Genomic DNA, 26,391 nt, shown 5'->3' with positions numbered 1-26,391 from the left:
AGTGGAAAGGTCGAAAGATTTGTAATCGGTAAGAGCAAGAGGCGAATGCGAACGGGAGATCACAGACCATCGGACGAGGATGGTCGTGCCTCGTCGACAGAGTAACAGAGAGAAAAAACAACGAGGACGGAGAATGCCGGCATCATAAGATCAAAAGAGAGAAGGAAGCGACGAGAAAGAGAACGAACGATGGTGAACGAGTGTGTACGCCGTCCACAGTGGAGAGGGAAGGAGCAAAAGAGAGACCACGAGGTAGACGGACAGGGAAAGCCCAGGGTGAGAGGGACGGGCAGAGATCACGAGCCAGGAGTCCGACGTAAGAACGTAGGAAGGAACGAGAGCCCGGCGTGTCGCTCACGCTTGCATTGCTTTTCGAAGCTCGCGCGCGATCGGTCGCACGCTCGCGAAGTACATATACGTGCGTGGTGCAGGCTCGTGAGACGTAGGCGCACACGTGGAGATAGAGAAAGGGAGAGATAATCCCTCCAGTCTCGTTCTGCGCTTTCTTTCTCTCTCTCTCTCTCTTTCTTCCTCTTGCGATCGATGTTATCTCGCGACGAGGATCCTTCTTCGTGCGCGCGAGAAAGTGGCCGGCTCTTCGTGATCAAGGTTGAATCCGCGGAAAAGCGCGAGTGCAGTTTTCTCGGCGGTATCGATCGGTTCCGCAGCTTCGATTCGGTGATTATTATGCTCGCTGATCTGTGAGATCTTGAACGCAGAGAAGAGACAGCGGGAAAAGGCGGAAGAGACTGCGCGGAAGAGTTTTACGGAGGAATCAAGAAAGGGGGGTCACCGGAGAAAGGTAATCTGTACACTGCATTGTCGGATTTCCCACTGTAATTGCAAGTACGCTTTACATTGCGATCATTCCCGTGCAATTTCCGAACGAGTGCATCGCGAATTGTAAAGGAACAGAATTGTTTGGTTTGAGGTTTAATTTATACGATCAAACGGGATGAAATTCATAATCAGATTAGGCGGAATTGAGAAATATTAAACTCTAAACTCTCTCTGCAAACAAGCGTTTGCGAAAATTTAGATATCTGACGGAATGTAATATAAGAGTATTAGAGGATTTAACATTATATTTATAACATTATTTGGAAAATACGTATAGAAATGTATTCGAATATTTTATATTTTAATATTATTTCCATCCTTATTTTAATAAATATTTCAATCTTGTTTTTTAACTTTTGACATTTAATTTATTTACCTGCACAGTAGAGACATTTACATATTTGAAATATTATAATACAAATAGTAATCGTTATTCTATTTACTGATATTACATATGATAGATATGGATATGCTATTAAAAAGAGATATGTGTAATATTCTATGTATTAAAATTGTCATTCACAGCGCTACATATTTATTAAATTGAGAAAGAACATATCAATTTTTGTTAGAATTTAGCAACTTTGGGAAATATAAAAGAAATAAGATAGATATACGAATCAAATGATTGTAGGAAGTAAAACGTGGCACCCAACCAGGTTGAATAAATAGAACGCTTGAATGTGTGTGGTCAAACGAGTCGATCTTATGAATGTCGATCCATAAAGGGTTGAACGGGACTCACGTACGATAAATAGTACCCCGTAGGGAATCCACATAGTAAACATAGGAAAATACATAAGACAAATAGACAAGCGATTTTTTGATATGTTGTTGTATGTACGAACATTCAAAGAAATTTCATTTTTGATGATATAAAAATATTATATAGATTTTTAACGGTAACAACGGCAAATACTTGTATTTTTATAATATCCGTTGTATTTTAGAAATGTTGATTGCGATAAGGATTTCACAAATAGTTGTGAACATTTTTCTAACATACGGCTATTTACCTAATAAATTTTAATTTTATTCGAAAATTGTCTTAATTTTAATTTATTGGTCGTCTTAGAATAAGATATTTAAAAGAACTTGCACCTAACTGTGCAAAGAAAAATATTGCAGATGGGGTGATGCTCTTTTAAAATAAAATCTTTGTCGTTTAAGATCAACTTTGAGATCTACGCTGTATCTCTACGCGCGATTCATAATAATGACGTCATTTGCAATTACAATTTGCGATGATACGTATATATCCATCGTATGAATGACGATTAACACAACATCTTGGACGCGCGTTTATAGCTCGCGCCAGTGATGAATGCTGCAAGGATCGTTTTCTTGCAATTGATACTAGTAAACGATTAAAAGCTCATCAGTTAGTAATAGAAGCGTAAAATAATAGAAGAAAAATGAAGGGACAACGTAATGCATTACTGCAAATTTTCCATTCGTGACAAACAACCTCTGACATTGATAACTGATCATCGACGACTATCGCGTGCATTATAGATATTAAATCTTTTTTTCGACGGATTAAAATCGCGCATATATAATAATAACTAGCCTCGCGGGTTTCAGAACGTTCTTTGCGAAAATTACGATCTCCACACTCTACGCAATTACTTCGCCTGTGATAAGCTGAAATTGAATTGTGCCGTTGATGACGCTGTCGATTGGCGGCCTAAGTTTAGCCCGCTTCTGGGAAAGCAATTTCAATAAAACGGGCCGTAGGAAAATATGAGAGCGCACGTTCGAGACCGCCTCTACAAGCTGGTCCTACTTCTAAGTACATATGTACCTCTCTGTTCACAACGAGTTAACGATCGATTCTCCCACGTGAGTCGTGGGTGACTATTTTCCTGGCAACGGTTCTAGGTTCTAGCCTACCCAGCATCCGAAATAACGTATTGCCGCATTTCGTGTCTCACGAGACACGTAATATACCTAAGAAAATGCTTTAGCTGCGCCAAGGGATGAGGCATACGCGCGAATACATTTTATGCAATACATTTCCAGGAACAATTTTAATCTCAAAAAGTATATACGTTTTAAATTATACGTATTTAACACATTAAATTTTTATATTTAATTATCTTTCTATTAATTAGACTTTATTACAAAGCAACCATATGAACATTATTATTAAGTTGTAGTAAAAAGTATACCTGTTTTTCACGACCGAGTTTCAAGTTAAGTCTCTCGCGTAGCGCGATGCGTTGAGATAAATTCTCGGATGCCCGACGTGACACACTGACATATCGACCTTCGCGTATTCCGTGCAACAAGGCAACGAGTGCACCGTGTGCGTTAATACGCTGGAGGTTGTTCGATCGATCGAGGAACGCGCTCCGATGCGGGCTAAATAATTGCCATTTCCATTCCGGCGGTGCTATCGCGCTCTCGCGCTCGAATCTCATCGCGATTTTTCGCGGCGCGGCCGGCACTCATTGTGCGATTACGCGCGAGAGCGGGATATAATTCATCGTCGTGGCGAGCCGTAAATGCGCCCGCCGTATCGCTGTGTATAATATTACGTTTATTACGCGTTACTACTCGATACACGACGGCCGGTGTGGCGCCAACCAGCCGGCCACCACGTACACGCCGCACGCACATTCGGTGCACATTCGCGGATATGGGTGCTATCGCGCTCTTTGCGCGTTTTATTTCCTTTCAAGGAATACGTAGACGCGGCCGAGATTCCCCCCTCGTGATCCAGCGAGATTAGAACTACGGATCGAGTATTTATGGTACTTCGTGATTGCGCAGGTACGAAACGCGCAAGGAATGCACTTCGGGGATCATCTCGGAGCTGCAATCGCGCGATGGATGCTGGCGAAATATCGCGCGGCAAGACTCAGGCTTGCCTTCGCGACATGGCACAGTCTCCATCCTACTTTTTCTCTAACGACTTGGCTATCGATTTTCAATAGGTCTCGATATTTATATTCTCTTTTCACGATGTTTCATTAACTTTTACTATTCTGTTCTCTAATACCTCTTTCACGTTTTACAATTATTATTATACTTCATTACTTCTCCTATTTTATTTAATTATATTTGCGATGCCAGTAAGATCATTAAATGCAACATTTTACATAGTCTAGTTATCTGTTATTTTCGAACTTGCTATGTTAACGGTACAAATTTCCTCCTATCTCACGGCACAAACGGTATGCATGAGTTGCCTGATAAATTACGGAAGTTGGCTTCAATCCAGTACCTGCTGATACGTCCCGTCTAAAATTGAGATCTTGTTGAGAAGATCTGCAATATAGAAGCTTAATTTAATCATTGAACTAACGGCGCAGTCAGTCATACTAATCGCCAAGTCGCACAGTTCGTTCCAGCGACATTATGTACAAACGGTGCCAACCATTGTTTGGCTCTCGAGTTTCTTATCGCGCCGAGATAATTTCAATCGTTCCACTCGGCAGCAGTTACATTCTTAGATCGGTAGACTGCATTTCGCCGGGGCGAGCGATATCCTGCCGCGATAAACGCACGATCATTTGCCGGAGATACCGATCGCACGGAGGAGGAAACGATCCCACGCCGCGTAATAAAACGACCATAATGATCCACGTTCAGTGACGGCCAGTCGGCGCGCCTCGAGGCATAGGATTAATATCTACCTCGGCAAGAAAGTGCGAATGAATGGTGTCGCGTGAAACTGCGCGACCTCCGCGCGTCTTTCCACCCGGAAACACCGCGGGGCACCGTAGTTCCCACAACAATTAACCATGCGGTTCAAGAACCTCCATCGCGACGCTACACCCGCTAATGAGCAGAAAGAGCAGCCGTTAACGAAGACAGTCCTCGACATCAAAGGTCAAAAGCACAAGTTTGTCGGAAAACTGATTATTTAAGAATTATACAAGATTAGAGAGTGCTGAAATAAACTGATTTCATTGCTTTATTAACACGTCACAATAATGACAAGACAAGATAAAAATAGATTATATTGAGACACAATAGCGAATACTCCACTCTAATAACGTGTCACGAATGCAGTCACGTTGCAGTCTGAGCGTATAATAGGTGACAATTGTCCAAGTTATTTAATCAACCAAACAGGTTTCTGTTGGTTAAATTAAATATCAACCTATCACGTCATCAAGCTATCTTATTCAAATACTGGCCACACGAGTAAATATAGAAAAGTAATAAAAAGGCGAATTCCATTGACATATATTACAAAACGATAAAATATGCCAGAATCGCGTGGATAGTTCTCGTAAACGTTAAGTGGCCGTGTCGTAACTCGAGGAAATCTTGAAAATATTTACTATGTGTTAAGTGGCTCTTAACACGAACATCATAAAACGTCGAATTAAATCGCGCCGTTATTAAACCTTAGCGAAAAGAGATACAGAAGTTTGTGCCATTTTATTAAATAATATAAATACATGGACATTCGTATTTTGTGCGAACAATTCGACATCAATAAATTACGCCCGCGCGAATTATTATCTGTGACCTCGACGGCGCGTGTAATTCTTTTACAACCGCGAATTATGGAGTCACATCTGTTATCTGTAGTACCGTTATAATATTCCCGGAGGTGCGGACAGTCTCTCCATGTGTATACGTAAGATGAATCTCCGCCGATGCACGCGGTCGCGCAAAATGTTAATAAGTATCCAGCGGGCATTAAGCACTATCACTATCGAGGGCTAGCTACGGAAGTAATGGGATATCTTCTGTAACCGAGTTCCTCGTTAAACAGTTAATGGGCCCTGATGCAACTAAATCCTACATGGAGCTCAATCTAATTTTATCCTCGTGTGTAAGTACAGCAAAATCTCGTTACAACTTCGCGCAACTACAAATTGAGTTTGTGTCCATACAAGTGAATTGGCGCGGCTATTGGTCCGGAATTAACTCAATCCTTGTAGAATTTAGCGCTGACAATGTGTTCCAGGTGCTGTATCTAACAGTCCGTTAGGAATTATAAAGCCGCCCATATATTTCTGGATATACGGCGCTACAACTAGGTTACCGCAAACATCATCCGAAAACTAAAGCTTAGAAAGAGTTTCGAAAATTCCACAATATTTCCAAACTTAATCTCTAGCTTGTACGTCCTTGCGCATAGTGCCGGAATTTTGAGAGAGAGAGAGAGAGAGAGAGAGAGAGAGAGAGAGAAAGAGAGAGAGAGAGAAAAATTCGCGATACTATTAATTCAATCAGTCGAAAATATATGTATATATGCTTTCGTTGTTTAATATTCGTGTAATACCAAGAGTTAAACTCTGTTATAGCGAAATGTTCCACGTACAATAGTATACGGAGGAATTTCATTATAATACCGTGATATTTATTCTACGCCGCATCGTATTACGCGATACACATCGTGAAAACTCGAACGCTGTAAAGGACGCTCATCATAACCCGCTTTGTGGCGGCCTTGCCCAAAAGTCTGTAAGCTTACGAAATACCACGTGGCCGTGCGGCATCGCCGGGGTGTGGTCTCCGCAGTTTCTCTTGTTACGTCACCGCGAGTACTTACACGGCCGGCGTCTAGTCATGCACTTTTCGCGGTGGTTGTCATTCCTGTTCTGCTCTTCCCTGATGCATTCTGATGTCTTCTGCATCGCATAACTCCGCCCTTACGCGCGGAGGAATCATCCTTCCGTGAATTATACGTGGAGCGCGTTATCGCGGCATTTAATTGGCATTCTCACATATTACTTGGCAGATTCGCCGGAAGGCAAAGCGATTGCATTACGTGATGCCGATGTCTTTCGAATGCATTCTGCTACAGCCTCCTTATTTATCAGTACTGTTGCATATATCGCTCATAATTGGATGGAAGCTTGTCATTTATCAGATTGGCATAAAATTGGTGTACCACTATACTATATACCTATATAGCAGTAATTATAGAAGCAATAATTGAAAATAGTAAAAAATATTTATTGTTAGATTAATGAAAACGGCAGTTATATAGATGGCTATGCTATGTAATTTATATTTGCTATAGCGTCTGTCTGTCTTGTCCTGAATGTATAATACGTCACTGTCTTAATGGCAAAAATTTGCATTTACCGTGCGTCGAATACATCGTCAAAAATTACGCGTCTCGTTCTTATAGTTAATTGGGTTTGTGTTCAAGGCCCGATAGCATGAGTAAAGAGCATGCTATAGTTTGTGACATTAGCTATAGAATATGATTGCAGTAATCCATTAAACAATGTGTTATGTAAAGTAAATGTATAATAATTACTATTATTATCGTATTAAGATACATATCTCAACAGGACAAATTACATTCATATGATTCATATGATTTTTGAAAATATCTTTTATTACGAAGATACGTGCAATTGATTTAAATTAAAACAGACAAGATAAAAACATCGGCAGTTTAAAATACATAGTTATATCATTCTATGCGATATTATCTTCTTACAAAGATTGATGTCATAATTATACTCTTTTGTAGGCATGTCTTTCATAATTATATGGAGCTTTTTTTAGAAATAATAAGGTAAATAATGTGAGTTATTTATAAAACCATATCACTTCATACAGTATTCTTAGGAAAGGAAAATAATTTTTTATTTAAGAGCGTCAAGCATTTGAATGAACTCTTGGCTTCGCAAATGCGCACAAGATGAGCCATTGTTCCGTATAATAATTTCAATTACCCGAAAGACCATCTCGCGATTTTAGGCCGTCTTTTTGCGGCGTGTGTCAAATGATACCACGCCGGCCGGCGGTTCTTTAAAGCCGACGACAACGTCTGCCGCGTTCTTTCGTGACCTAACTAATGCGTGGCTCTACTACGTATGACTCAGCAAGCAACAATTTCATTCACCGAGAAACGAGAATCGTGATAAGCTCGCATAAACGCTTTCGCAACGTCGCTTCGGGGAAGAAGAAAATTTCTAGGATGGGAAAGCGTTTTGCTAATTGGAGCCATTCGCTAATCGTGCGATATCTCGCTTTTTTCTTCCTTCTTCTTTGCGGTGCGTGTTCGCTATGAAGACTTTTACTGTGCGTAATGGGAAGCACATGATACTACCAGTATCCAGTTAGGAATAGAGAATTAAAAGTCGGCAATCGAAAGTTAAGACTTGGCGTTGACAGTAGATAGTTGAGAGTTTAATTGAAAACCGAGAATTAAAAGCTAACAATTTAGAACTAAATGATTGAGATTAATAATTTGAAATTTATCAACTTTTAACCTCGATTATTTAGTTCTGAATTTTCAGTTTTCAACTCTTATTCAGTTTTCAATCTTAGACTCAATTTATCTGTTTGTTAACGCCAAATCTCAACTTTCGATTTCCGACTTTTAATTCTGTATTCTCTAAACTAACAATTCACGTAGAATTGAAATTAAACTAATGTTGATTGTGCGCTAAGAGCTGAGATTTGAAAGCTGTACGAACTAACTTGCTTTCGAAATTATTGTATTTATGCTTCCTTGGTGAAATCAGTCACGCAAATAGTACATGTGCGTCAATGGTGTTTCGGATTGCTTTCCATCGCCCACTCTTACTCGTACTTAGAAGCGGTCGCAGCGTAGAATGCACGGCACGTCGTGCGAGAATGATTTCATCCACTATTTCCACGGATTCGTGGATTCTTATAGTGGATGGCTGATATCATTATTTTCGAAAATGATTGATGGGACATTATCCTGATACGGACGCGAAATCGGCCTATCAATATCAATTATAATCAGAAAATGTAACGTCGCCCGTTGAATCTCTGTCGCTCGCGTTATTATCAGTTAAACGTGATTTTCGGGAAACGAGGTTTTAAATTATATTAATTGTGATGCATGATGCTGATTCGCACAATTTATGGATTGCCAGTAGCATGAGTGGGATCTGCGTCCGTTTTAGAAGTGGCCATTGATCAATCCGCGGTGACGTTGTGATTTATGTTCCATCACAGCTTCGGCATTATTCGAGTGAAGTGGAAACCATCTGGGAGTCCTTCGCACAGTTACTTTGCACTGCAAATTAATTGTTAGTTCTAACCGTCGCGGTCGCCGCGTCACGTCGTACCAAAAACGGAAATTTCTTTTCCGCAAGTGTCGATTCATATTTTTAATTAATACCATAACGATAAATTCTGCAGTTCGACATTTGTAACAATGTTTATATCTTGCGTGTCGTTAGACACGTGTCGAAAGGATAAAAACGAGATTTCAAATAACGCATATACGTTATCATTAGGCCAACCATTAGCCAATACTCGATCATTTCGTCAAGCTCTTAAAATATAGGATATACATAGATAATAACACGTTTGTTAGACATTCTACTGTTACATTCCCTGAAAGACACCAATAGGACAGATCGTTGCTCTATTTTCCCTTCTTGTCGATATAAATAGACTCTCCGATACTTCGTGACTCGAGACTTGGCTGTTGTTTCGAGTAATTTTATTTTTATTTTTTCCGATGCCGGTGAAAAAATATCTGACCGTCTATTTCGGTTCTTCAACAGTTCTATATTTTCTTACACACATCGTACCATATCCAAACATTGAGCAGAGTTTCTCGTATATCATAACACACGCATCGAGCAATTGATACTGTCTTTCCCGGCGACAGGATTTAATATTAGTGCATAAACTAATCGGTGCTTTTCCTATATATAAATATATTCAAAATTTCCTTTAAAGTACTGATTTTGAAGTTGACACTTATTAAGTACTTTAGAAACACGAAAATATATGGATACTTCGACTGTCTTATAGTATCAGAATTAGCATCTCTTTGAGGACACATCTCTGTATTGTCTTATCAATTAAATCACGACACGCTCCAGATTCACTTCACAAGAATGCCGACATTCTCGGAATGCATGAAGACGTTACATTCCTCCGCGAACACCCGATGCAGACGCAGCGGCTAACTTCTTCTGAAGTGGCTGACCACAATTTAAATACGAGAAAGAATATACTCGCACAGTTGCGGTCGTGCGACCTCGCATGGTGGAAATTACAATTTCAGAGTTTCACATAACACACAGCACGCGCGCGCTTAATTGTTCCCTCACTGGCGAACGCGTACAAATACATGAGTGATTAACATCCTGGAACCGATGCTTCGTATATTTTCTTTATACCGCAGGCGACTTCAAAAGCATTCGAACTCGGTGTTCACCTGGACAATTAGGATATTAAAGCAGCGTGGACGACCGCAATCGTAATCCGATTAGTCTCCTGTTTCCGTGTCGGATTCTACACGTAGCACTCGCAGAACAATTCATATTGTATGAAATAATTCGAGACGAGATATGTATCTGTTCGTGAACTTGTAATCTTTCGATTTCAATGGCTACGTAAAGCCTTGTGTTCGATCACGATACTAGAAATCGCTCCGAGATCTCGAACGGAGAAAGAATTAACCAATTACATTGGTCAATTGACCGAATTGTTTAAATGTGATTGGTCAATTCTTTTTCCGTCCGAGATCTCGGAGCGATTTCTAGCATCGTGGACACAAGGCTTTAGAGATATACCGCCGTGAATCTTTTTTCTCCATGGTATAGTACCTATAATAGATAATATCTTAAAAGTCAACGCAGTATGAACGGTATAGCATGGCACCATTTTCGTCATAAGCGATCGATAGCCAAAGATAATTTCCACGAAGGCAACGGATAGCTGTGGATACTTAGATACTACTGCGAGCGAAAACAATATGGAGTCGTCGATAAAAATAAGTTTTGTTTACATTAAGTGTAAATCGGTCGGCGAAACGATGCGGCCGCCCACGTCTGACATAGTTCCGTCTGCAGCTACTGTTTTAAGGATGCAGTGAGACCTTGAATGTATGCGTGGTTAAAAAAGCGTTGCGCATTTCTTATAGTAATATATAAAATTAGTAACAAGCGAAAGGTCAAAGACTCGTAGAATGGCAAGTTTAAGGTTAAATAGTTCTGAGTTTCTCCGCGTTATGTATGTTAAGTTCAAGTCAATTCATAAGCGTTGCACTTTCACTTTATATATATTAAAATGATATATAACCGGTATCCTATATATATAAGAACATTCAAGTGTGAAATCATCGTGCACGATATGCATTACATTTATCGCTATTTGCATAACAGTATGATGATTCATACTGTACTGTAAATATTGAAGTACTTTCGCAGATAAACGGACCATCTGTTCTTTAATCTCGTTTCATCAATTTCCTTGTTTGAATATAGATTACGTGTTTCAATACGAATTTCAATACATACCTAACTTTGAACGAGTAACGTAAGGTAATATATAATCGATTTCACAGTATATCTTCTTGAAATCTTTCATAACATTAGTTTAACATGCATCATAGATTATTACCATATTTTATTCATTAATAAGACAAATTATGCTTCATTTTATATTTGGCAGATCTAATCTGTCTACAAGTTTTTCTCAAGATATTAAAATTAAGAAAATGTGTTTTTCTTTATATGTTTTTTTATCGGAATTCAAACGGAAGTTTTCTTAATTTTGTTCTTCGAGATTGAACATATGTATATGTTCTTGGAATATATGCAAATGTTATTAGCAATGGTGTCAATCTTCGTTGGTTTAATTGGTGTGCCGGCTTGATTTCACGTACATGTAACTACGCATGTAACGTAACGCAACCGCGGGTTTATCTGATGCGCTTCCGAGCATGACGAGGAGCTGCATGACGCAATGTCCAAATTTATGATTAATCGAGCTATCCACGCGGCTCGCGTATGTGCCTCTGCATTCGCGACTTGTTTTCTACATCTTTATCTCGCGGAAGAGGACAAATATTATCTCAAACGGACAGTGGAAAGTTATTAGAATTTTATTAATAAATTATTCAGTGCCATTAGACAGATTGAGCATGTTTTCTCATAATTTAATTATGTAATTTAGTAACACGAGTTGTGTACTTCCTTTAATTTGCAATTTAATTTACCATTAATTATTTTTTAACCTCAAATTTTTTAAGTTAGCAGTTAAATTAAATTTAAATTCTCGTAGTTTTACTTAAAATTGAAAATTATAAAATTTTGTTATGTATCTAGGTAGATACAAACATATTAAGCGATTAAAAAACAATGTTTATTTATATTAGGGAAAACCACAGGTACATAAGAAAATATAAGTGTAAATTGCATGCAATATAGAAATTATAAGCTGACATAAGTATGTCGATGTATTTATTTCCGTTAACTTTATTCTCAAAATTTTATTGATCCTTCATAGAAATCGCACTTTCTTTAGTTAGATAAGATATCTCTCTATCTCCATAATAAACCTACATTTCATTTTCACCTTCGTGATACGCAAACACACATATACACACACAACACTACTCATCTATCTTCTTTATAACGTGATTGTTGACTGATCGCCCGGGCGTTAACTGACCCGCTTCGACCCGTGAAATGCAAGGTAATCGCTTGCTTATCTGATGTCTCTCATCCGGATTGTGCTATGCGCGACAATCGAATTCGTCACCGCGCGCAGGCAATCATCTTTGTTAACATTCATTTTTTTTTATCGAACGAATATACATCAACTTGTTAATATTCTCAAGGCTATCAAGTGTTTTATCACATCCATCGTTTCAAAACACAATTGAAACGCGTGACATTTTAAAATGATTACAAGCACCATCGATCACCTCTCATCAAAATACGCGTGAGATCGATTATTTAAATTCTCGTAATAATCGTATATCCGTCACACCTGGAGATCGATTTGTTTATCGACGATCCGATCTTTTTGCCGGGAAAAGAAAAGAATAACCGCACTCTCGTCGTTCCTTCGATTCATTCCCGCGGGCGCAACGACGGGATACATGACGCAACGTCCGAAAGTCATGATTAATCGAGGTTCGATGCGTCTTTGCCGTCCTCTCCGCTCCGCTCCGAATCTTCCTGTTCCTTTTTCGGAGCACACGCACCGCGCCGGGGAATCGCGAGTGCGCCGTATGCGTGCACCGACGCATCACGCCGCACGCAAACGGCATATGAGCTCAGAGGCCTCCGTTCACGCGTGCACGCATGTACGGATACTGGCCGCGGCCGCGGAATATAATAGCGGTAATACGATGGAACTGGGGCAGTCTTGCTTTGACGCGCGTCTTAGGAGCTTCCACCTGCTGCGTCGCGCGAGTTTCGGTCACGTTTCGCTCTGACCGTTCTCGAGGTTAGTGTCTCGTTAAGTGACAAATGAAAATACATACGCTTCTCCGTCGTCGTAAGTAGACCTCGAAGAAGAATTCTTCGAATTCTCTTGTGTGTTCAAAGCGTTATCCGAGTACCCGATTAGTGCTCTGCGAACGGTGTTTCGCGAAACAGAACGGTGTTGCGCATCTGTTCGTTGAATGCTCACGTAATTTTCAATTTTATTCACGGATGCCTTGTACTTTTTTTAAGCTAATCACGTTTTTTACAATTGATGAAAATAATTATTACATTTGTTTTGATCTGTTTGTTAAATTTATCAAATTATTTCGAATATGTCGTTTTTCTCTCTTTCGCTCTTTCCGTCTACAATGATATTTAAAGCAGATTGAAAACTAATAAACAACCTCATTCGCCGTAACAACATTCGTTTTAATTTCGAATTACCGATCATTATCGAGAAAGATGTTAATTCGCGCGAAAGTGATGTTAATTAGCGCCGTCGTGTAACCGTCCTAATGGATTAATTTCCAGTTATAATGGACTGTAAACTAGCGAATGTATTGGTTGCACTCAACTCGCGCGGCATTACTGTGATGAGCAGAGATACGATGGCCCATTAAGGAGTAAAACACTTTTCCGCTACTCTGTACGCCGTCCACATTTGTTCAATGAAGATGATATGAAGTAAATTTTTCAAGTACTCAACAAGCCGTTTCTATAAATAATTAATTAATATAGTTTAATTTTACGTGTTATATAATAATTGTGTATCTGCATAAAATTATCCGAGACAGACACATACACATTCAGTTAAATTCACTTTTCAGACACGTATGCATTTTTCGCGATGCGATCTACTTAAGAGAAAACGTATCCTCGTTTTGCACAGTATATTTTAGTACTCTAATTAATTTTCTGGGTATAACTAACCATCATTTATAGTGTCAGATCGTGCTTGCATCGATCGCGCAGATATTCGATGCATCTGATTGATTGAATATACATATAATTAATAAGCGTCTGCATATTACATTGGCGTCGATATCTCATGCTGTATAAATTTGCCAGACATGTTCAACATGAGCACATTTTCAAAATACTAATTCGTATATAATTTAAATTTTTGCCTCAATTTACAGCTGTCGATTATATAATAATCGTCGAGTTTCACGAAAAGGACGCAATAAATGATATAATTCTATTACTATTGTTAAAATTTATTATTTCAATATTTTATTGTAGATTAATATTATCCGTGCTAACAACATCGATTGGCTCAAATTGTTATAATTTATTGCAAATGATCAATGCTTGTAATTGTAAGTTTTATTTACTAATATATCGCATTGTGTTTAAAAAACACAATGCGTAATTAATTGGCATATTGTTATCTTGCCAAATATAAAATTATTAGTCGATTATTCTTGTTACATTTATCTCTATATGTCACTAATTACAAATTATTTGGCACGAGTATTAATGATATACGCGATAACGACGAAACCTTGAAATCGATATTATGGCCCATCCGTTGGCACTCGTGTACTTCTATTACGTAACAACGCGGTACGACTCTCGCAGTTCGCGGACCTGTACGCTTATCGTCTGATGTCATAGTTACAATTTCACAATGACCTCAAGTCTGAGGTCTGGTGTGGCACGTTGCCTAGTGCGGTTTCATGTCTTTCGCGGTTTCATTCAAGAAACATGATATCACTGGTTCTACGGAGCGTATATCGATCGGTTTACCTCATCGCCGAATTATCGCCCTTCTTATCATACTTTATTATTGTCATTGATTCTCGAGCTTTATTCTCAACGTAAATTTTAGTTTTATTAAAAATACTTTTACTAAGGCAACTCCAATTTGTCCACGATTTTATTATACAATATTAGATACTTAAAAGTAACGATACATTAAAAGATTTCTTGTAATTCTTGATTCTTGGGAGAGGGGATACTTCGTTGAAGAGCCTGAAAATTGCGACCGCGAGAAAGATTTCATTTCTACGTACGTTTTTAAGTAATTGCTAAATATACGTTATCACACTATATTCGAAGAAATCGTTCTTCAAGAACAGTTCGGGCCATGTGCAACTTCGATTCGCTATATACGGCGACGGCTTTCGCCAAACGCGATACCTCGGCGTAGACAAAGATCGCACTTGAGAGCCTCTGTTCGGTATTTAGTCTGCGAGATGATAATTACCGACAGCGTAATTGCCATGATTCGCGTGCTCTCGTTAGGTGTTGTGTCCATGCACGCTGGAATTACAGCGCTTCGTGAATCTCGCCCGGCTATAGATTTCATGACACAACCTGCATTTCGGCGCTGGTCTCACGCATGAATAATTTAATGTAATTGAGGAATTAATATAACAATATTATAGTGGAACAAGCGGCGTTTATACATAAATCCTGTGTTTTGCTTATTATTGTTACTATATTTATTATTAGTTATTATAGTGACAGTAGAAAAGTCCTTTATTATGATAGAGCTCTTTTATTACGAACATATTATAATATTTTTATTATTGCTGTCACTATTTGTCTCTATTTAAATATTCAATATTATTATTATTAATTAATTAATTATTTATTTATTAATTTTTTGTTTACATTGATAGCTTCACTCTTGTACTCAATACGAATGCTAACTTGTTCCATATATTCGAAAGGAATTCCTTTTATTCCCCTTCTCGATTGTAATCTCGCGATAACACATGTTTCTCCGATCAAACTAAACTGCATTATCTCTAATTGATTGTTAGACACGGCCGTCAAAACGTTATTACACACCACGTCTACAATCTATTCCGCAAGTTTGATACAAGATATGCTTGACCATTTCGAACAACTGGTTTATTTCAGTTGATCCAGCGAGCTAGTTGCGATATATACTCCTGAAAATTCGAAAGTTGGTCAGGCTGATTTCCATGCATATAAATAAATACGCGTGCTCTCGCCGGTGATCAAACCGGCACCGGCGACGATGCGCCGAAAGGAATAATCGATGCCGGACCGATTGACGAGGTTGCTCGCTAATTCATTGAGAAAGATTTAACCGCGGCGTGTATACGTATAGAGGGGAACGTTAATGCGATACAAGAGCGCGAGGATTAATGAGTATGTAAATGCGTCCGGGACGAAAAAGGTTGATCGAATAAAGTATATAGGTAGTACGTGCTCGCCGATGCCATCACAAAATAGCGTCAAGCAAAACATGAGGCTTGGAACGCGGTTCTCAGAAGCGTAGGTATTTAAGAAATATGTCAAATATTTATATTTTTCCAATAATGTCCTCGTTTTCCATCGATTTCATGTGTCTCAGTTTCATCAGAATGGTAGCCCAAATCTTATTGGATAGAACACAGCTTAATTTAAATGGACACTAAAATAATAGAAAACTGATGTACGATTTTTACACATTTATTTATTGTTATTACTTGAGTGTGTAAACGAATTCATTAAGATTTTATTACTTAATTGCATTCTGTATAACCTTTCAGTTTTAATTGCTTGTAAATTAATGCCTCGATAAGTAAATTAGAAAAGGATTGACACCAACATTATAGCTTATGGATTTGTAATTAAAATTTAAATATATGGTTTAGGCTATTTAGGGTTAGAAGCTTCCTCTCTATTTGAAAGGTCCAGTAAAATTTGTAATTTAAATAAGTATGGACACTGTTAAATATTAAAGGATAAAATTTAAATCAATACTTTGAGTTAAATAATGTTTCGTCATTTTTAACTGTCATGTGTGTCGAAATTTATTATTTTAACTCCATTGGTTTAGTTAAATTAACAACAGATCGAGTAGGAGTAGCGGCGACTTATATAAATAGTTAAAAATGACTCAAATTGAGTATTTTATACTACGACTTTAACAGTGTAATACAGTATGAATCTGCTTCTGCGAGGATTAATCCCGCACCTTGTAATTACGATAATTACGACTATTGAACGTTGTTCACGAGTCAAACCCGCCTGACCAGAAGATCGCACGAGAAAGGAAAATCCTTTGACGCAAAGTGCACCGTGTAAATATGCAAACCATGCCAGCAAGCACGATATTCGACGGTACAGTAATTTTGGTTTACAGAGCGAGTGAATTTAATCGTGATGCCCGCCCATGTGTCGACAATGAGGCTCGTAATTCTCGTCGGGTGAAGGACGCCCGTTCTTTCCGATTTGATGGGATTACCGGTCGACAGGACCGAATCCGTGTCCGCTTCGCGGAGCATGTCACAATGGCGAGCCGTGTTGTGCACCGCGACCGTGGACCTCGAAACACGAAGAATCGAGGATTAAGAGGAATGCTATCGTTGTTCGCGCACAACAATCCGAAGCCATAAACGTACGTGGCTACCGTGAAAAAAAGGGGGAATATTTTCATCCATATGTTTAATTCCGCAAACGTGCCTCGCTGAATTCCCATCTCGATGGTCCATTCAACAGCGAAATTCCACGCTTGACGTTTGACGTCACAAACACAGTTCAAAATTGTCCATAAATCTCGACGAAACGTGCGGGGATTTATATATGCGTGAACGAGAGAATGATGCCGAAAGGCGTCCGGATGGCGTTTACGTACCACTCGCCCAGCAGGATGGGTGTTCTCACGATTCGGACAAGTAATAAAAATCAAGCCCATGCATTGGATGAGATTTTAGTGCGCGATCAAACATTAGAGACGTCTGTGATTTCTTAATAATGAAGAATCGCTTCGGAGATCATCAGCTCGTAAATATTTCGGTATTAATGCGACGTCGTTACCTGTGCGTTTACGATTTCTGCCGAAACACGCGTAAATCATCGGCCGCTAAGACGGAGCGGGCGAAGGTTGTAATTTTATTTTAATAACTCGTGATATATAATGTTTACAGGGGGAGAGGCGCGCGAGAGACTGCCATGCCGTGGGATACATATTGTTGCCGATGAAAGGAGTAACAAATGTGTTTTACTTGATCACGAGTTTAGTGAATATAATTTTACATTGCGCGCGCTCGATGATAAATAATGTTGTCGTGTTACGCGCAATTAAGAGAACCCGCTTATCTTGCGTCGTGCGTTTTGTTGTATTTCTTTAAGAAAAAAGTATAAATTGAACAGGTTTTGTTATTTATGGATTTCATCTAGACAAACAGATTCCTACATTATAATAATTGACATTATTATTATTGGTAGAAATCGAATTTTATGCGTTTTTTAAAGTTTACATACTAATTATATATATACCAATGAATATTAACTGCAAATCATTTTTATATCGTTTGTTCTATTCTATTCATCTGTTTACGTAACATTTTTCCATTTTTTCTTTTTTCATACACCTATTAGGGTACGTTCCGATATTCACTGCCAGTACTGAAGTTTACGACACGTACACTATAGATTTTCAATACTGGCAGGAATATCAGAACGCAGCCATAATTAAACAACACTAATTTAATAATACGTGAAAATGATGTGAAAGCGAGTTGAAAAATAACTCGTAATGGTCGCGAGGTATTTGCGTAGTGTCTGTATTACGCAGCTTATGGCGGATGTGCGCATCGGGTTACAAATTTTTGCTGAAGGAATCCAATGAGGAAATGTCCAAAGTGCAAAATTCTTCTCGTGCCGCAAGGTGCTGAGTTCGGACATACCTATGTATATTTGATACAATAATGACGCAATTGTGGAATGTTAATGCAGAATAAGGCTGAATTAGCAAGAGAAACAGGTCTGAGGTAGTTATTTTTTTATACTTTATACTTGAGAGGCCACATTATGTAGAAAAGAAAGTTGAACAATGCCATACGTATTAACACGCTCATGAAAAAAAAATAAGAAAAATGAAAAATTAATATTTTACGCGGGTAGTTTAACTGCAAAAAAATAGAGAAATAGACTGTTATAATTTTATATATATTTACTTATCGAAAAACATTTTAAATAAATCTCAGGGATCCGCTATTCTAAAAGTTCATAATTTCCGCTACGCACTTAGATTATCATAAATAGGAGATATATAACGCGGAGATATGAAGCAGCTCGGTACTCGTCGACGATAACAATTCTTCACTATAATCTCTCCAGAGTTTAAGGTTAATTGGTGCGGCTCGCTCACATATCTACAATCTGAAGGTTAAAAATTTGTGCGACGGATAGAAGGAAGAGAGAGAGAAAGAGAATTATGAATCGTAAATTACATTGTACAATTTATCGGATTGTAGCATTATACATATATAGATACTTCAATACATTGTATATTAGTAAAGTAACAACTTTCATCTTACTTGTAAAATGACGTGAACCTATTTGATTGCGAAAATTGACTTAATCGACCGTCAGGAATATTGATAATGCAATAATTTGCACTTCAAATAAACATATCGAATTTATATTTTATAATCATTAAATGTTATAGGAGTGCAAAATTATTTAAAGACATTCTTGGCTAGATTAATAATTATTCATTTCTAAGCGAATAAATTTAAATTTGTTCTTCCTTTAAATTAGAATTTTCCAAATAAGGATTACGCCGATCAATTAAAAATTAATTGCATAAATTACTCATGGATCTTTCATGTTACATTAGCCAATCTAATTCTTCATATCTCTAATCGTGAAGAGATCTCGCGGAAAAATGCGCCGCACTCAACATCCATTCGCCACGCGATTTCGCGCGCGACTTTACTCCACGAGTGAAGGCAAGTGCGCATTACGCATACGCGTATAATCGTGCGTATGATTACGATGTTCACCGCCACCATCGTCGGCGGCGGCTTCGCTTATGGGGTCGCGAAGTGAATCCTGAGGCGCGTGACGAATCGCGCGACACCGTGTCATCGCGATGCATCACGAGGCGTGGAACACCGGCAGACGTATAATGCCGTATTCTTACATATGCGCGCACACATATATACGCACCGTGATATTTATTGTCGCAAACGGAAATAAAAATAATGCGAGTGTATATACAGCATCGGCCGCCTGTGACATCAGCCCCTCAATCAATCCGTTTTGCATGATGATGCATGAAGCGCGTTCGGCGAACGTCGCGCGACTGGGTGTGGACGCGGCGAACGTTGCCCATATAAATCCTTTCGCCAACACCGTAGAATCTCGATAATCCGAGCGGTTTAACGGTATGTTCGATCATTACGCTCAATCAAACGTTTAATTCTGGCATCTCAACTTATGGAGAAAAGCTATTCACTTGAAGTAGATATTATAGTACGAAGAAAATGATTATTTTTAATTTATAATTATTTTATTTTACTGTAATAACGATATATAATATTGTATAATCATTTTTCGCGTCAAAATGCAATTTAAGAAGAGATGACTATTTATAAAATTATCCGCCGTTAATTCTGCTGATTAAAGTAAAGATAAATCTTGCGACGTTGTCGTTCGTCGTTCTCATATGTATATTTCTTCTTAGAACTCGCATTGATGAAATGAATACGAATCTTTCAAGTGAAACTGTTTCAGACCGCAATCGATTCATAACAAGGCTATCGATGATCCTATGCAAATGTTGCAATGTGAAGGCCACGTTTTATTTTCCTTCTCGCAACTAAGTATTCGTGATTCGCGATTAGATTAATATGTTTGTGAGTCTGAAAGGCAAATGTCAACCCGCGATTAACTGAAATGACTGAATCAATTAGAAATAAATTAATCTTATGAAAACGATGACTAAAGAAATTTGTTACGTTATGCTTAACTATTTTCTTAGATATTAATCAATAATATTATATGTATTACAGATTAATTAATATATTCACATTATTTTATCCATGCTATCAATTATAGTATAAATTTATTTAACAATTTATAAAAATAAATTGTATCAAAATTATACTTTGATTGCTTCAAAAATATTACAAAGAAAATTAAACAATGGCATAATAAATTTAATCTATATGTAAAATGATATATTTATTAACAAACAATTATGATTTACTTTAGAAAATAGAAAATATATTTGTTTTACTTTTGAACAATTATCTTTATTGACTCCTATTCTTTTTGTAATTTCTTTTTTACGGATTGATCAGTAAGTCTTACTATACGCGATCCCGCTATTTAAACGCGACCGGTAAATTTTCTTGCGGGCAAACCACTTTGGTACATTACTGTAATCAAGAACGAGTCGAGATAATAAATTCGCATAAACACAAATGATGATTACAAGGTCTACGACATTGCGCGTAGCTTAGATCCGTACATCGCACATTTTCTTTCGATTATATATAAGCGCGAGCTGAAACAAATCTATTTCAATTTTGAAGTATTGCGATGCTTTTTCTTTTAAAATATAGGAATATATTAATGCACATGTATAAGAATTGTTGTAGTTATTTCTAATAATTCTAACACTGTGACAAACGAATATATAAAGATAACGCTGAGGGATTCTCAACGATTTTATATATCGTTGTGGTCGCGGATATACTGGTATCCCTACATGTGTCTCCATAGTAATAACTGCGCCCTTGTTTCTTTACGATATATATCGCAGTGGATCTCGCAGAGATTTGCCCGGAGAAAGACGAGCGGGCACAAAGCTTCCATGCAAATTGGGTCGGTGTGAAAAAGCCGAAACACCATAAACTCGCAGAGCTCGGAATATAAATCGCCCCTGATATATTCATTCAACCTGTGCGTTTCGTCGTTTATAGCGATTCTGTATCTGAATATTGTTACATTTGTTGAACGCACGATGTTCCACATCTCGCACATTTTAGTGTATTGTATTTGTCAAATCGACAAACATTTCTAGTGTTATCGTACTTCTATCACTCTCTATCGGAGAATCGCTTCTTTGGATCTTTTTCACAACAAGAGAGACAAGAAAATTTTGATTTATGTACAATTACATCTCTCACATTACATAGAAATTTTTATCCTTTATTATATGGAATATTGGCGAATGTGTCGTATTCGACAATTTATTTTAAAAAGTGTAACCGTTTTTAATTATAATAATATTGCATGTCAAAAGATTTTTCAGTATTGATAAACATAGCATAGATATATCTAAAATGTTATCACAATTAATAGTTAGTACAAGCTGTTCATAATTTAGTTTCTTAATGTTTGTTTTCATTAAGACGATAGAGAGACGCATCTCAATGAGACATTTTTGGCAAGTGTTTCTAGATCGCGTTCGACTTTGGTTACCGTTTTGCAGCTATGTTTAGATCACGTTCAGCTGGCGACGATAAACTAGGTCGGATTAGCGCACTTCCTTGTGCGAGTTCTCCATCTTTTATCGGAAAGAGGATCTATGTTATCTTCTCTCTTCTCATATACTTCATAATTGCCGAGGAATTATTGGATTTCACCAGGTGTCAAGTGAAAATGTTATAACGATTAACGTTTCATTGCAATTTTCATGCAATAGTAATATTTAATATTTATTGCATATTGTCAGATTGATACAGACACGGTACAAATATGTTATTTATTGGATCAAAATCTTTGCAATTCAATTATAGTATGTTGTAATTGTGTACTTGCATCTTGAATGAAAATAATACCATGTTTAATTAATTGGAACCGTTATTTACCGACATATTTATTTAAACGTCACATGTTGAAAATTGTACGCTTGTATGTATGATAATTTGAATATAAAGCTGTAAAGTTCACAATAATATACCGCAATACGATAATTAATTGCTAAATTCCTCGTGATCAGGATGGCTTAATTAAAATTAAATAATGATAATTAATATTAATTCTATGATAAAAGTAACCAAAAAATACCCCACCTATTTCTTCTAAATTATCACCAAGTGAATTTCACTGTGCTTTCAAGAGTATCTTTCGCCACATAACACAACCACGGTTGTCGGAGTAACTTGAATACCCGTAACCGGATTTCGCAGATAAACGGATTTTCCGCATACACAACAGTTTCATTGCGTCGCGTTACGTACGTTTCATCTCACGGTGATTAAATTACATTTGCATTACCTTGACATTAACTACTGTATACGCGTTGCACTCTTCAAAATTGTACGCAATTGAAGCAATTGAGTGATCAAAGCAATCATATCGACGTATAACCAATGCGGTTATTTTATTTGTTGTAAACAATGTATTTCTTTAATTTTCTTCAGATGGGACGACTACTCGTGTGGACGCACTTCTTGCTGCTAACCGTGCTGTTAGCACCGGTGCAGAAAGCTGCGGCATGCAGCTGTGCGCAGGCTCATCCTCAAACCAAGTTTTGTGAATCGGATTTTGGTACGGCAGTAATTTCACGATCAATAATATCTTTATGATATCAGTTCTCGATATCATAAAGATTATATAGTACGAAAAAAATAAAGAATATATTTTTATTATCTTTTAGTGACAGGAATGTTAATATTCAATTTTATGTAATAATTATGAGTTGTACGTATTTTTAATTATACTGACAGCTAACGTATCAGTTTTCTTGTAAAATTATACGATTATTGTGCGCTAAATAATAGCGAAAATCACTTTCTGATCTTCGCAAAAGTCGTCGGCCACAGTTAATGACGTTCTTTTCTCGTAGTCGTCGTGGTGAGGGTGAAAAAGATTCTTCCCGTGAGCGACTACGAGATCGCTTACAAGGTCAAGATAAACAGGGTGTTCAAGGTGCGTATTATATGCCGGTGAGAGACGTCATCACGCACGCGGAGAAACGTTCGTCGTGCGTTCATCGCGAAATGCAATCTAGACTTAACCGTACGCCTCTGCTTCTTCCTCCCGCAGTCGAACCCAAAGGCCGACGTGGCTCTGATGCAGAACCTTTTACGGACACCGTCCACGGACTCGATGTGCGGAGTGACATTGAACGTCGGCGATACGTACGTTCTAAACGGAAGAATCGTCTCGGGGAAAGCGTTCATATCGTACTGCGGCCTCTCGATAAGATGGGCCGACACGACTACTAGGCAACGCAAGGGATTGAGACAACTCTATCAACAAGGCTGCGTGTGTGACGTAAGTGTTGGATTATCTTATCTGTTGTCACTTCAAATTTATTCTCTCAATTATTAATTTCCTACTATCGAAGAACATATTAGTATTAAATTTAGTATTAAATTAGTATTATAATTATTAGAGATCACAAAATGTTCTAATACTAGGCGGCAGTGCTTTAAAATTTTATTACTGAAGATGATTGCTGTAATTCTTTGACAATATTGCTTCTTTTGTGATATATTACATTGTTTGATTATAGCTATTTTGGATTACACTCAAATTTATTATATGGTTAGAAATTAGAGACAGAAGAATTTTTAAGAAATAAATTGGATTGAGATACAAATTTTATCTGGTCATAAATTGAAGAAAGACTTAAATCATACGCAAAATCAAATATTTTCTCGACTGATTCCGTGAAACCGACGCTGACTCACTGCGTGAAGGGTTTAAGGCAATAAATCACGTATGGTGTAAATCTCTGCCAATGTTATACGGTTCGAGAGTGCTTTTCAAAAAATCGAGTGTCCTAAAAATACGTATCCGCGACCGAAGAGTCTGCACACACGCGCGGATATCCGCCCATTTGTTCAATCACGGCTGACTTTTTTCGTGACGCGAGTTTACGCGGCTAAGAATACGAGATCGCGAGAAAGGGCGCGGAAAAAAATGGCCTGGTTTTTGTATCGCAGATTCTGTATACACACTGGAGGCGCAAGGGTGCCGTGCTGGAGTCCAGCGGCGGGAAGAATTGCCTCTGGGAAAGCACACCAGGCCCCCAGGATTGCCAAGAAAAATACGGCGTGTGCATGGCGTCGCCCAGCGGCTGCTCTTGGGTTCCCTCGGTTCCGTACAAGAATTGTATCAAGGAATACCAGCGTAAACGCGAGCAGCAAAGGTCGCGGGAACCTTAATTGGCACTTTCGCATCATGCTCCGCATCGTGTCCTCGTACGACGGAAAGCAACAGAATTTATCGGGTGTAATACGACGCGGCGTGCCCGCCGGATAATTTGATGACGGGCACGCCGCGTGATCGAGCCACTGAATGGTTTTGCGGTAGTTTGATGGAAAACTGCATATTTGCAGCACGTGAAAATGCACGAGATCCGAACCACTACTATATATTACATGGAATAATTGAGTAACAGGATAGTTCAATAATTGATTACCGTATACACATGGATGCGTGAGGCAAAAAATTTCCCGTTTTTTAAAAATAATTTTATTAAAAGCGATAACACTCTGCGGTTTTGTAAACTGACTTTTAGTAGCGCTTTCGAATAAAATCGGATTTATCTAAAAATGACAATGCGTTAGATTTTTGAAGCTGAAAAGTAGACTCCTAAGCTTGTAGCATTTGTGAGGGACGCAATTATATTATTAATGATGACCTTAATTTTCGTGCTAATTTTTTTTATAGATTTCTATGCCGGGCAGAAACGATATCGAGGAATCGGAATAATATTGTAATAATGCAAGTTAAAAATATGAAATTGTCTGTTGTCTAAATTGTTCGTGATTTAGGTTCGATAGCAACAACGTTGGCTAATTTTATCCCGTAATTTATAACGGCAGTTCTTTTTTAACATTGTGGCTATAACACAAACAGAAAAAAAGTATTAGTTAATTATTGGTCTGACCGGCGTTGTAGTGCAACCGACCCTTAATTATTCGATTATTATTATTATTAACAAGGGGTAAGTTTGCATCGCTTAGGTTTGAAACGAGTGAATATGCATCGCTGAAATATATATGGGTGACCTACTTTCACGATCATTCTGTCTCTCTTTCTCTTAACAAGTTGTATATATATTATATATTGTTAATGTATATTGTGTATCGTTAAATTATTCCAATTATTATCGTTTCGCGTTGTATGTAGTCTTAGATGTTGTACAACTTCACTCGTACTTTACTTCGTAATATTTTATGCGCATTTTTAGATCTAAATTAGATTATAGCGTATATATTTGCGTATATATTTGTTGTTTACGTAGATTAATATTCATAATCCGTAAACTATTTTATCAAATGAGAACACTGAATATGCGAATCTATAGCCTTATGAATATATGTAGAAGATTTTGGTGTGGCATTCATTGTTTCCACTTCTATCATTGTTGCATGCGATAATATAGTTTATCGTTAAACGGAAACATTTTATTTGGATCGAAATTTGGTACAAATTATTAAAAATTTATATGCACGTGCACTTTCGAACGGAAAGAGGCGAACTTTTTTACTTAGAACTTAGTTTAGCTTTTAAATGTGGTACTTTTGTAAGTGTTATGTGACATGTAGAATAAAAATAAACGAAAACAGTTGTTCTTATAAGCATATCCACTATTATAACATGCCTCATATCATCCTGATAGTATGTTCTGACGGTATAATTGTTAGTTTTTTTCAAGGAATACGAGGAAATGGAACTTTGAAATAAATATGTG

The 26,391-nt window shown here is 37.8% G+C and overlaps 2 protein-coding genes across 9 annotated transcripts in view; one reads left to right on the top strand and one right to left on the bottom strand.

The window, feature by feature from the left end:
• Syn (synapsin) overlaps positions 1-26,391 on the bottom strand; it is a 50,334-nt gene that overhangs the window by 14,692 nt on the left and 9,251 nt on the right. The window lies entirely within an intron of this gene.
• Positions 343-26,278, top strand: Timp (Tissue inhibitor of metalloproteases). Of its 5 annotated transcripts, none has more exons than XM_071782000.1 (5): positions 343-802; positions 23,105-23,231; positions 23,530-23,612; positions 23,730-23,960; positions 24,635-26,278. In XM_071782000.1, exons 2-5 carry the CDS (start codon positions 23,105-23,107, stop codon positions 24,854-24,856), a joined length of 663 nt encoding a protein of 220 aa, XP_071638101.1. In that variant the 5' UTR covers positions 343-802; the 3' UTR covers positions 24,857-26,278. The 5 variants fall into 5 exon arrangements, with proteins under 5 accessions (XP_071638101.1, XP_071638100.1, XP_071638102.1 ...); XM_071781999.1 differs by lacking the exon at positions 343-802 and adding an exon at positions 12,839-12,999; XM_071782001.1 differs by lacking the exon at positions 343-802 and adding an exon at positions 12,901-13,050.

The sequence above is a fragment of the Temnothorax longispinosus genome, chromosome 6, assembly GCF_030848805.1.
Source record: "Temnothorax longispinosus isolate EJ_2023e chromosome 6, Tlon_JGU_v1, whole genome shotgun sequence".
In the NCBI taxonomy this organism is placed as follows: Eukaryota; Metazoa; Arthropoda; class Insecta; order Hymenoptera; family Formicidae; genus Temnothorax; species Temnothorax longispinosus.
This window is presented reverse-complemented; position numbering and strand designations above follow the sequence as displayed.

Bases quoted from the DNA above. Each gene is read 5' to 3' on its own strand.
- Timp (XM_071781998.1), top strand. From the start codon at position 23,081: ATGTATTTCTTTAATTTTCTTCAGATGGGACGACTACTCGTGTGGACG. The intron at 23,232-23,529 runs GTACGGCAGTAA...CTTTTCTCGTAG, and splicing joins GTTTTGTGAATCGGATTTTG to TCGTCGTGGTGAGGGTGAAA. The intron at 23,961-24,634 runs GTAAGTGTTGGA...TTTGTATCGCAG, and splicing joins AACAAGGCTGCGTGTGTGAC to ATTCTGTATACACACTGGAG.